Consider the following 12,510-nt stretch of genomic DNA (forward strand, 5'->3'; position numbering starts at 1 on the left):
AGGTCCAAAGCCATCTGACCATCTCGCTGACCTCTCTTTGCTGACGCAGTTCTCTGGCTCCCAGAATCCCAGAGCAGTGACATGGGCCCCTCCATCTTGCTGATGATGGAAGCATCTGGACCATTAGCCTAATCACCTTCACGAACTCTCTACTTCTGGGAAGGCCCTCTCTGCTCCCTCTCCATCCTCCTCTGAAATCCTAGGGCACTGCACCCCCAGCCCTGTCTTTCCAATTCTCTTATGAACTAGCTGCAAACTTGGAGTAAGAGACTGTAATGGGGGGCTGGAGTGATAGCACAGCAGATAGGGTATTTGCCTTGCACGCGGCCAACCTGGGTTCGATTCCCAGCATCCCATATGGTCCTCTGAGCACCTCCAGGGGTAATTCCTGAGTGCAGAGCCAGGAGTGACCCCTGTGCATCATCAGGTGTGATTCCCCCCCCCCAAAAAAAAAGAGACCGTGATGGGTTCTACTATTTCCTGAGAAGTCTCAGTCAAGAGGATGTGGTGGAAAGAACATGGAAAACGGGAGACGGGGGCGTCGACCTGTTGGTCTCTCCTCTCCCATGCATGCATCAGGGTCAAAAACACACAGTAGCCTTCTCCAAGAGCAGAGCCTGTCCAAGACTAACATGCATCCTCACCCAGAGCCCAGCCTTCTCTCAGGGGCTCATTTTACCTTGGCAATCTGTGGGACACTGGGCAACTTGCTCAGTCCAGCCAAAGGGATCCGCTCATGCACTGTCTTCACTTTGGATCTGCACATATGAATGAAAGTGAGAAAATGCCACAAGATAACAGGTCAATGAGGCTCACACACACCATGTCTGCTGGCTTCACATCTCCCCCATCCGATCTGCTTCCTTCCACCCAACCCCAGCTCTGGGAACCAGGGTCTGTTTAAACAGTGAGAGAATGGAGCCCCACTTACATACCCCGTGGGAGGTGGATACTTAAAGAACATGCCTGGTAAAGCTGTCTGAACAGAAATAAGGAAAATGCAAATAATCACCTTCAGGCTCACCACAATTTTTTGGTTTGTTTGTGGGTTTTTGTATTCTCCCATAGAATTGGGCACGATTTCTGAATACATTTGGAGTCTCACATACAACTAAACCTTTTATGAAAAGGAAATCTAATATTTGAAAATCTGGATCTACTCAAAATATAAATGAGATGAGTTGCTTTATAAAGGGATTCACCATAAGACTCTAAATTTAGCTTGTTCCCCTGATTCATTTAGCACATTATGAAAGTGTTGAATTTTACTGACTGCTTTTCTGCATCTGCTGAGATAATCATATGGTTTTTTAATCTGTTAACCTGGAGGCTTACATTTCTATTGAGCCATCTTTTCATTCCATGGGCAAAATTCTGCTTATGGCATGTTATTCTCTTACTGCTCTGCTGAGTTTGTTAATATTTTATTTAGAATTTCACACCTATGTACAATAATAACTGACCTATTTTTTCTTATACTTCCTTTGTCGGGATTTGATATCAAGGTGTTATTCCAGTCTCATAAAATTGCCAGAAGTATCTCATCCTTTGAAATCATTGGTATAAAAGGGATTTTCTGTCCCTTCGAGGTTTGCTAAAAACTCACAGATGAAATCTCTGGGTCTGCTGTTTTTTGAAGGAGGCTATTTTTGACTATCAATATTTTTGACTACCAATTCTTAGTAGCAATGATGAATGCTTAGGTTTTCTCCTTACTGGATCGATCTGTGTAATTTATGTTTCTCTGTGAAGTTCTCCATCAAATGCATTGATATAAAGTTGTTTTGGTATTCTTACAGAACTTCATCTCCATCTGTGGTTGTGACTGTCCTTCACTGCCAAACTCTGTTTACATCTTTCATCTATTTTCCCCAGCAAGTCCGGAGGTGGGGGAAGGTTTATCTATCTTATTATTTTTTTCCAGAATTAGCTCTTGGTTTTTGTGGATCATCTTTTATATTTTCACTTTCTACTTCACTACATCGTTCTATTCTTTTTCTTTCCCAGTTTCTCTGTTGTTTTTTTTTCTACTGTGCTTTTTCTAACATTTCTGACTTGTATCTACTCCTGTGATCTTCTTTTTCATGAGTACATTTAAAACTATACATCTTTCTCCAAGTACCACTTAACTGCATCCCACACACTGATAGGTAGTATTTTCATTGTCATTGAGCTCCAAATATTTTGTCAGTTCCTTTGTGTTATTCCCTTCAGCCATGAGTTATTTAAAAGGGTTTTCTTCTTTTTTCCTTTAACTTCTCAAATGAATGAGTTTTTTCTTCTGTGTTTTAATTGCTAATTTCTAACTTATCCTCCTATAGGAAATATAATATATATCATTTGAAATCATTGGCTTACTATATGGACTTAAAATTCTATGTTCCATGTAAGCTTGAAAATAATGTATTTTTCTTCCTTCTGTTGAGTTTCTGAATGTAAGGTACACAACCAAATTTGTTCATTGCATCATGAAAATCTTCTATATCCTCATTTTATTTTTGAATTTTCATTTTTTAATTGAGTCACCATGAGATACACAGTTACAAAACTGTTCCATGATCAGGTTCCAGTCATACAATGATCCAACAACCATCCCTTCACCAGTGTCCATTTCCCACCACCAATGACCCCAGTTTCCCTCCCACCACCACCCCCATAGCCTACCTCTATGGCTCTATGACAGGCACTTTCATTCTCTCTCTCTCTCTCTCTCTCTCCCTCCTCTCTTCTTCCTCTCTCTGTATCTCTCTGTCTCTGCCTCTGTCTCTCTCTTTCTCTCTCCCCCCCTTCTGGCATTATGGCCTGCAACACAGATACTAAGACGTTATCATGTTTGTTCCTTTACCTACTTTCAGTGTGCAGTTCCTATCCAGAACAATCATTTCTAACTATCTTTGTCATAATGGTCCTTTTTCTACTTCTCTATCCCAACTGCCTTCTCCTCCTGCACTTGAGTCAGGCTTCAAACTATATACTAATCCTCCTTGCCCCTCTTTCTACTGTCCTTGGGTATTGGTCTCATATTATGGGTTATTTTTTTTAATTCCACAAATGAGTGCAATCATTCTATGTCTGTCCTTCACCTCCTGACTCATTTCACTCAGCATGATACTCTGCATGTCCATCCATTTATAAATGAATTTCATAACTTCATTTTTCCTAACTGCTGCACAGTATTCATTGTGTAGATGCACCATTGTTTCTTTAAGCAATCCTCTGTATAAAGCAGTCACCTCGGGCACATGAATTGTTCCAGATTCTGGCTATTGTGAATAGTGCTGCAATGAACATAGACGTGTAGATGGCATTTCAGCAATGTGTTTTTGGGTCCCTGGGATATATTATTTTTATAATTTTTGTCTGATTTGTCTACTGGACTCGAGCACAGCGGATAGGGTGTTTGCCTTGAATGTGGCCAACCTGAGTTTGATTCCTCAGTCCCTCTCAAAGAGCCCAGCGAGCTACCGAGAGTATCCCACCCACACGGCAGAGCCTGGCAAGCTCCCCGTGGCGCATTCGATATGCCAAAAACAGTAACAACAAGTCTCACAATGGAGATGTTACTGGTGCCCGCTTGAGCAAATCGATGAAGAACGAGACAACAGTGCTACAGTGCTTGTCTACTACTTCTGAAAGACAATATTGAAATCTCCCACTTTAAGAGACGCTGTTCTTACCTTTATATTACGGTCAGTGTTTTAACTTTTTCATTTAAAAACAAACTAGATAAGTTCATGACCATTAGTTTTGGGGGGGTTAATACAAGTTCATGATCATTAGTTCTGGGGGGTTAGATCTATGATAGACTCTTCGATCTATCATCATATAGGCTGAGACTTCTGAGGGGCCAGTCATGTGGATCTTTCTCTAGTTAGATTTTGAACAAATTCAGAAACCAACCCCCAAAATTGATAAGACACTCAAAAAGTATGGGAGTCAAAGTAACCTTAATAAAAGCCAGGAAGAAGCATACACGCTTACCTTGAAGATGAGCTGGAATGTCTAACTAGACCCCAAACTAGCTACTTGGTGACAGGAGTGCTGGCCAGGGACATATGGTCTGTCCAGATTGGACTTGAATATGAGGAAGCAGAGGGGATATCCTGAGAGCAGCTAGCTCCAGGAGTAAAGGGGGAAGAACAAGATATGATGCCAGTTTCCTGCTCCCACCTATCAAACAGGAGATATAGACACAGCACAGGTAAGGGAACATCAGAAGAGTTTTCCCAAACTACAAAAGAGTGTTCTCCTCATTGCTACTACTGCTTTCTTCCCAGAAATTCTATTTTGTCTCATGTTAAAAATTTCAAGAATAGATTTAATTAGTACTTTTTTATCTTTTCCCATGTCTTTATTTTAATTTTTATGTAAATTTTTCTTTTTATATGTCTAATAAACAGAACATAGCTCTGTTTTGAATTCATATGACTCATATTAACATGCTTGTATGATGACTGATGTATTTTTAATAATTTCTATACTTTTTCTATTTGCTGTTACCCTATATTTTCTTTCCTTCTCCCTTCTATTTTCCTGCTTTCAATTTAATAAAGCAATTTTAAATTATTCTTATCTCTCTACTGGTTTGGGAGCTTTAGATTGAATTTATATGACTTTAAAATGCACATATTTATCTGTTTTCCAACAAACTCTACAGTTACTAAATTATTTTTCTCCTGAGGAGGAATGTACATTTTTTCTCCATGAAATCCTTCCTTTTGCATTGTCCTTCCCATTTTTATTTTTATTTTTATTTTTGCTTTTTGGGTCACACCCAGTGATGCACAGTGGTTACTCCTGGCCCTGCACTCAGGAATTACTCCTGGCGGTGCTGGGGTACCATATGGTACCATATGGGATGCTGGGGATTGAACCCAGGTTGGCCGCATGAAAGGCAAACGCCTACTCACTGTGCTATTGCTCCAGCCCCAGTCCTTCTCATTTTTAAACAATAAAAATTTGTTTATAAATTTCTCAATCTTCCTTCAAACACATAAAAAATTACTTTTTTTCCAGTAACCATCAACATGGTTTTTGTTGTTTGTTTATTTGTTTGTTTGGGAGCCACACCTGGTGGTGCTCAGGGCTTACTCCTGACTTTGTGCTCAGAGATACTCTGGCAGGCCTTGGAGGAACACATGGGGTGCTGGGGATCGAACCCAAGTCAGCCATGGAAAGTCACTGTCCTAACCTCTGGCCCCAATCCACATGGTTTCTTGCCACTCTTATTTGCACCCTTTCTTTGAATCTCTCTCTTCTTCTTACTAAAGGACATCCTTCAATAATTCAGGGAGAGTCAGTAAATGATACATATTCTTTCTTAACATCTGAAAACAGTTTAATGTGGCCTTCTCTGAGATTTTCTGGCTATAGGAATTTTAAAGGGATTTCTTTCTTTCTTTCTTCCTCTTCTCTCCTTCCTTCCTCTTTTTCAAGTCCTTGGGGAGAGTGTCACATTGTCTTCTACCAAAGTGGCTGAAAAGAAGTCGCTCTCGGTGACAGACTGTATTCACACTCTGTTTTTATTCTCAGTAGCTATCCCTCCTTATATTTGGTGTTCTAATATTTTACTTCCATGTGTTCTACTAGTGCTGTTTTAAAATCATGCTAAGCACCTTCAATACAGAAATATCTCACTGGACCTTTTTTTTTTTTTTTTAACCTTTCTTTTTTACTGACTTTTTTGTGGGGCTCAGTGGAGACAGGGGTGGGGTCTGAAGCCACACCTGGGAATACCGCTCTTAGCTCTGTACTCAGGGGTACTTGGGGGGACCATATATAGTGTTGTAGATTAAACTGGGGTCAGCCACATGCAAGGCAAGCACCTAATTCCCTGTACCATCTCTTGAGCCTGATCCTCTGACTTTTCTATTATTTCTTTCTAGAAGTCCCACTAGAATATACACACATACCTAGAAGTAGAAGTTCCACTAGAACTAGAAGTTCTACTAGAATATACACACATACCTCTCGGAGAGCCCGGCAAGCTACGGAGAGTATCCCCCACACACACAGGCAGAGCCTGGCAAGCTCCCGTGGCGTATTCAATATGCCAAAAACAGTAACGACAGGTCTCATTCCCCTGACCCTGAAAGAGCCTCCAATCATTGGGAAAGATGAGTAAGGAGAGGCTGCTAAAATCTCAGAGGCTGCTGGGAGGAGTAGAGACATTACTGGTGCCCACATGAGTAAATTGACAAACAATGGGATGACAGTGATACAGTGATGCAGTGACAGAAGTCCACTAAGGACAAGTTATTGGGTATCTTAGTCCATTCTCCTAATATCTTCTTTCTCATGAGACATATCACTCTATCTGTGCTGTATTCTAGATTCACCTTTGAGATCATCTTCAAATTCACAAATTTACTCTTTGACTCTGAATCAATTCAATTAAATTTATCTGTTCGTTGAGGTTTTTATCAATAACTAATTTATGTCTAATTATTTCAACTGTTTTCGTTTTCTATCCATGTAGATCCATTCTCAACTCATTTCTATTCACTCATTGTATCATAATTAGCCTTTTTTTTTTTCTTTTTGGGTCACACCCCAGCAATGCTCAGGGGTTACTCCTGGCTTTGCACTCAGGAATTACTCCTGGCGGTGCCTGGGGGACCATATGGGATGCCGGGGATCGAACCTGGGTCGGCTGCGTGCAAGGCAAACGCCCTACCCGCTGTGCTATCGCTCCAGCCCCCCATAATTAGCCTTTATATAGATGTTAATCATCATTAATCATTATATTTTAAACACACTCATTTTAAGTCATTTTAAAAGTGTACCATTCTTTATACTTCACCACCAATACACTTCTCATTTGCTGATGTTTGGGACTGTCTTTCCTAATGCCAGTTTTTCCAGGTGTTTTGAAATTTTCCACTCATTCTCTTTCCTCCGTGCAAGGTGCCCTGGTTCAGTTCCTCTCAGGGCTGCTGGTCTCCACAGGACTCGCATCATACAACCTGCCTGTCTGGAGACTCCCCGTGACGATAACAATCACGCTCATCAGGCATTCTCCTGACTCATCTTCCTCGTTCTGTCCTGGCCTTCCCCCCCAAGCCATTCTCCTGATTCTAGCTTCTTGGACAGTGCAAATCTGATCATGAATTCACCTTTCATTGACTCCTATCATGTTCATAAGATAAAACTCAAGTTCCTAGACATAGTCCATAAATGAATAAGTCTTTCTTAACCTCTCCAGCACCGCCTCTCAAACTCACATGTACTTGTACATATAGACACATTCAGACACATACATTCCACATTCAGGCTGTTTTGAATTTCTTTCAGTTCTCCCATAACTATCTATCTTTGGACCACCCTCACTAAGCTATAATAATCCAAGTCCATATGAGGATGAGTAAGAATAAGAGCAGGAATAAGCTGGAATAAGAATATCTAACACATATTTAATGCTTTCTATAACTAAATAAGAGCTTGCCCTTCATATTAACTCTACCCCTCAAGAAAGACTGTCACCATTAACCCTAGGTTAAACAAACACTGAATGAATGAATGTTAGTTTAACCATTCCTGCACTTCTAAAGTACCTCTTCCTTGGCCATATGAATAATATTTTTAATAGACTATTGGGTCTGAGTTGTTTGGACTGGTATTTTATTTAGAATACATATATATATGTGTATATATATATATTGCTTTATGGGTCACACTTGGCAATGCAGAGGGGTTACTCCTGGCTCTGCACTCAGGAATCACCCCTGGCAGTGCTCAGAGGACCATATGGGATGTTAGGAATCAAACCCGGGTCAGCCGTGTGCAAGGCAAACGCCCTACTCACTGTACTATTGCTCCAGCCCATATTTTTGATATTAACAAAGTATACTGGCCTCTACTCTTAAATTTTTTAACTTATTTGTCTTATATTTTTCTTTCTTGCCACATTTAGAAAAGATTTTATTTAAGAGGGGGGGAAAAGAGAAAAGAACAGAAAGTCTTCCACAAAAGGAGAACAGAATTTCCTGTCTGACTATTTTCAAGGGAATCTTAAATTTAACAATTTTAACTTGAATTTAACAATTAACATTATAATTGAGAAATTCAATTGGGACTTGTCCAAATTTTTCTTTCCTCTTGAACAGTCTAAATAGCATTGGATCTGTTCCTTTTAGAGAGAGACTTCTTTAAGAATTTTTTCAATTTATTACATAGTTACTGATCTGTTCAGGTTTTTACCACTTGTTGAATTACATTTGATAACATTTACTTTCCTAGAAAGACAACTGTTTTAAATAAAAATTTCCAAGTTAGGGGCTGGAGCAATAGCACAGCGGGTAGGGCATTTGCCTTGCATGTGGCTGACCGGGTTCGATTTTCAGCATCCCATATGATCCCCTGAGCACCGCCAGGGGTGATTCCTGAGTGCAGAGCCAGGAGTAACCTCTGTGCATTGCCGGGTGTGACCCAAAAAGCAAAAAAAAAAAAAAAAAGAATTTCCAAGTTAATGGCATGGGTCACATTTACCATCTATTAATAACTGTTTGATCTTTTTCCTATCTGTGATCTTATCCTTTCTGGTGCCTAATTTCATGTACTTTTATTCTTTTCTCTCTATTTGACCAGCTAGGTATTTTTGTTGTCATTGCTTTGTTCCTTCAAAAGAAATAACTAATCAAGTCTCATGTTTGCTTTATTTCTATTTATAAACTAAACTTTAATCTGTTAATCCCTCCCTCTCACTTCCATTAAGAATAATACTGATAACAGGCTCTACAGCTATTGGGAAGTCACTGTATATCAGACAAGCTCTGGCACAGCATAAGCATCCAACAACCATAAGGTAGATGCTACCATCACGATTTCACAAATGGGAGGTACAGCACAGATACATTACTAAAAAAAAAGAAAAGAAAAGAAAAAGACCAACTTGCAAGTATCTTTTTGCTTTTTTTTCTCTAGTTTTGGGACCACACTCTCTGCATTCAGTACTCACTCCCGATTCTGCACTCAGGAATCACTCCAGGCCATATGGGGGCCATATGCAGCACCAAGGATGGAACCCAGGTTAGTCACATGTAAGGCATGTAAGGCAAGTGCTTTATCTGCTGTACTGTCTCTCTGGCTCCTGTTCTTTGTCATGTAACAGAAAACCACGTAAAGTGATACATTTTCTTCAAAAAACTCTGGACACAACTCAGAAGTTTTATATGTAATTTCATAATTACTTAATAAATGTCCAATAGCTTTAGCTTTGATTTTCTCATTGAGCTAAAAGTTATTTTAGGAAAGTGTTAAGATATTTCTAAGGCGGGGCTGGAGCGATAGCACAGTGGGTACGGCGTTTGCCTTGCACGCGGCCGACCCAGGTTCGATTCCCAGCATCCCATATGGTCCCCTGAGCACTGCCAGGGGTGATTCCTGAGTGCAGAGCCAGGAGTAACCCCTGTGCATCCCACCAGGGGTGACCCAAAAAGAAAAGAAAAAAAAAGGTCAGCAGCACAAAGGTTAAGGCACTTGCCTTGGCCACAATTGAGCTCGTTCGATCCACAACACTGCATATGATCCTCCACGCACTGCGAGGAAGGAGTGATTCCTGAGCACAGAGCCAGGAGGAAACCCTGAGCACCACTGGATATGGTCCAAAATTAAGCGAAAAAAATCTCAGAGGATCACAGTTTGAGTAAGACACTGTTTCTTAATTTCACACACATAAAAAAAAAATATATATATATATATACATGTATGTATATATATTTGACACAAATAATGCCAATAACATTAACCATAGCCTCTTGTTTTTGTCTGCCCTAGATCTTTCAAGCATGGAAATGTACAAAATAAGCACTACACACAGCTTATACTGGTCAGACTTGTTCCCCACTAATAAGTATCATATAGTGCCAATAAAGTCTTTCTAATCAAAAATAAATAAATAATAAACCTAAGTTATGGTCTGAATTTCTCCATATTTAGTCATTATGTACACAGTGCTATAAGCTACATATTAGTAGCATTGCAATATAATATTGATAGTATAAAGGTTCATCAGGTATCTTCATTATGGATTCTACCTTCTATTAACCGACAATAGCCCTCTCAGTTACAGGAGTTTTTTCCCTTGATTCTACTTTTCCATATCAATATACCATCTCTGCCTTCCTCTGGCATTTGAGATAACTTTTTCTCTTTTTCTTCTTTTTTTTTTTTCTTTTTGGGTCACACCCGGCAATGCACAGGGGTTACTCCTGGCTCATGCACTCAGAAATTACTCCTGGCGGTGCTCCAGGGACCATATGGAATGCTGGGAATTGAACCTGGGTTCTCTGCATTCAAGGCAAACGCCCTACCCGCTGTGCTATCATTCCAGCCCGAGATAACTTTTTCTAATCATTTATGTTTTTAATATTCTGAGATACTTTCTCAAATAAAATTAGAATGATAGAAAGATTGATTTATGGGATTTTTTTGAAGGAATGATCCAATATCTTTGCTGTTTAGTAGTAAAATTTTATGCATTTATATTTATTATTTTTTATGCACTCAGACTTCTATCTGTATTTTTATAATATTTATTATTCCTTTTTTCTATATGTATTTTCTTTGTCTTCCTTTATTACTTGGAATATTTACATTCTACCAGTGATTTTATATCCATGCAATACTAAATTCTCACCCAACATATTCAGCTATTCCAGTTATATGGGCTAGTGATAGCACAGCGGGTAAGGCATTTGCCTTGCACACGCTGACCCAGGTTCGATTCCTCCATCCCTCTCGGAGAGCCAGGCAAGCTACCAAGAGTATCCCGCCCATTTGGCAGAGCCTGGGGTATTCGATATGCCAAAAACAGTAACAAATCTCACAATGGAGACGTTACTGGTGCCCACTTGAGCAAATTGATGAACAACGGGACAACAGTGCTATATCCAGCTATTCACTTTCTTTCTTTTCTTCTGATACTGGATGAGTCATTTTGATCTGTAGATTTAAAATCTTTAGTCTAAGAGCATCAGTTATCCATGTTTCATTCTTGTTCATTATACTGTATAGTCATCATAACTTTGCTTATCCTCTGTTTTCACTTCCTAAGTTTGCTCCTTTTTTAAATTTTTTTTTCTAAGTTTGCTCTTTATTTAGGAAGGAGGTGTTTGGGAACCACAGCTGACAGTGCTCAGGGGGTACTCCCAGCTTGGAGCTAAGGGGTTGCTCCCAGCAAAGCTCCAGAGACTATGCGGTCCCTAGGGACAGAAGCTAGGGCTCCCATATATAATGCATATGCTCACTGCTCTGGTCCCTGAACTTGTTCTCAATTTACTAACTGGGCTTTCCACAAAATAAATTCTATTCACTGTTTCTAATACCAATTAAAATTCGTTTTTCCCATTTTAGTTTTCTTACATTATTTCCTCAGCCCGGCAAGCTACTGAGAGTATGGAGCCCACACGGCAGAGCCTGGCAAGCTACCCTTGCATACTGGATATGCCAAAAACAGTAACAATAAGTCTCTCAATGAGAGACGTTACTGGTGCCCACTTGAACAAATTGATGAGCTACGGGATGACAGTGACAGTGACATTATTTCCTTAACTTCGCCAACCTTTCATCTGTATTGTTTCCTTCATTTTTCCTTCCTTAAAGTTATTCTTTTTTCTAGAAGCTTGCTAAAAATATTTGTTATCAAATATCTATTTTGATTTTCTATAGTAGATCCTTTTCAAAACTTGGTTAGTCTCCACCTTCCAGTGCTTTTCTGCTTTCTTAGGCATAGAACCTTTTCTTCCAGTCACCTGTGAGGGCTTTTCCCTTATTTATCATAAAAAAGTAAAAATCTACTCAGGTTTCAGCCAGAGTGACAGTACAGCAGGTAGGGCCCTTGCCGAGCACATGGGTTCGATCCCAGGCATCCCATATGATCCCCCAAGTCCCACCAACAGTGATCCCTGAGCACAGGGCCAGGTGTAAATCCTGAGCACAGCTGGGTGTGGCCCTAAAAGAAAACAACAACAACAACAATCTACTCAGGTTGCTGTTTCCAAACTGTGAGTAGGTTCCTCTTGGCTATCTTCATGGCACAGAGAAACTATTAGAATACTCTTCTCAGATTCTGGGCTGGAAAGCTGATTGTCTGTGACATTAATTACATAATCAAGTAGCCGATGGGAATGAGAAAAGAGCTGGATAGGGTACCTGCCAGCAAGGGAATTACATCTCTGGATAATTTCTTTTTTGCATCTGGTAAAGCTACTAAGCCATACGACCACATTTTTCATGCCTGATCTTCAACTTGATCTGGCCTTCAATCCAAATTTATGATGTGATTATTCAATTTTCTAGATGTTGTGTGGCTTCTTTTGGTCACTTACTGGCGTATTATTTGGGAGAGCCACATTTATGTTCATCTTGTTTGACTGGTTGGTTTTTATTTTGTGGCGAGGAGTTCAAACTTGGGATCTCACACATGCAAGGCAAATACTTTACCCCTGAGCTACATTCCCAGCCCTGGGAAGCCACATTTGAATTTTTCCCTGGGGTCCCCCAGGCCAGTGA

At 40.0% G+C, this 12,510-nt stretch overlaps 1 protein-coding gene across 6 annotated transcripts in view; it reads right to left on the bottom strand.

Annotated features, from left to right (window-relative positions):
• The window catches only part of RAP1GAP2 (RAP1 GTPase activating protein 2), a 255,839-nt gene that overhangs the window by 52,139 nt on the left and 191,190 nt on the right, over window positions 1–12,510 (bottom strand). For all 6 annotated transcript variants that reach the window (XR_008629101.1, XM_055129987.1, XM_055129991.1 and 3 more), the window contains one exon: window positions 680–758. Coding sequence is in view for 5 of the 6 variants with exons in the window: in XM_055129987.1 (XP_054985962.1) it covers window positions 680–758 (79 nt within the window). In the remaining variant the exon portion in view is untranslated. The remainder of the gene's footprint in view (window positions 1–679; window positions 759–12,510) is intronic.

This window comes from Sorex araneus, chromosome 3 (genome assembly GCF_027595985.1).
Source record: "Sorex araneus isolate mSorAra2 chromosome 3, mSorAra2.pri, whole genome shotgun sequence".
Taxonomy (NCBI): domain Eukaryota; kingdom Metazoa; phylum Chordata; class Mammalia; order Eulipotyphla; family Soricidae; genus Sorex; species Sorex araneus.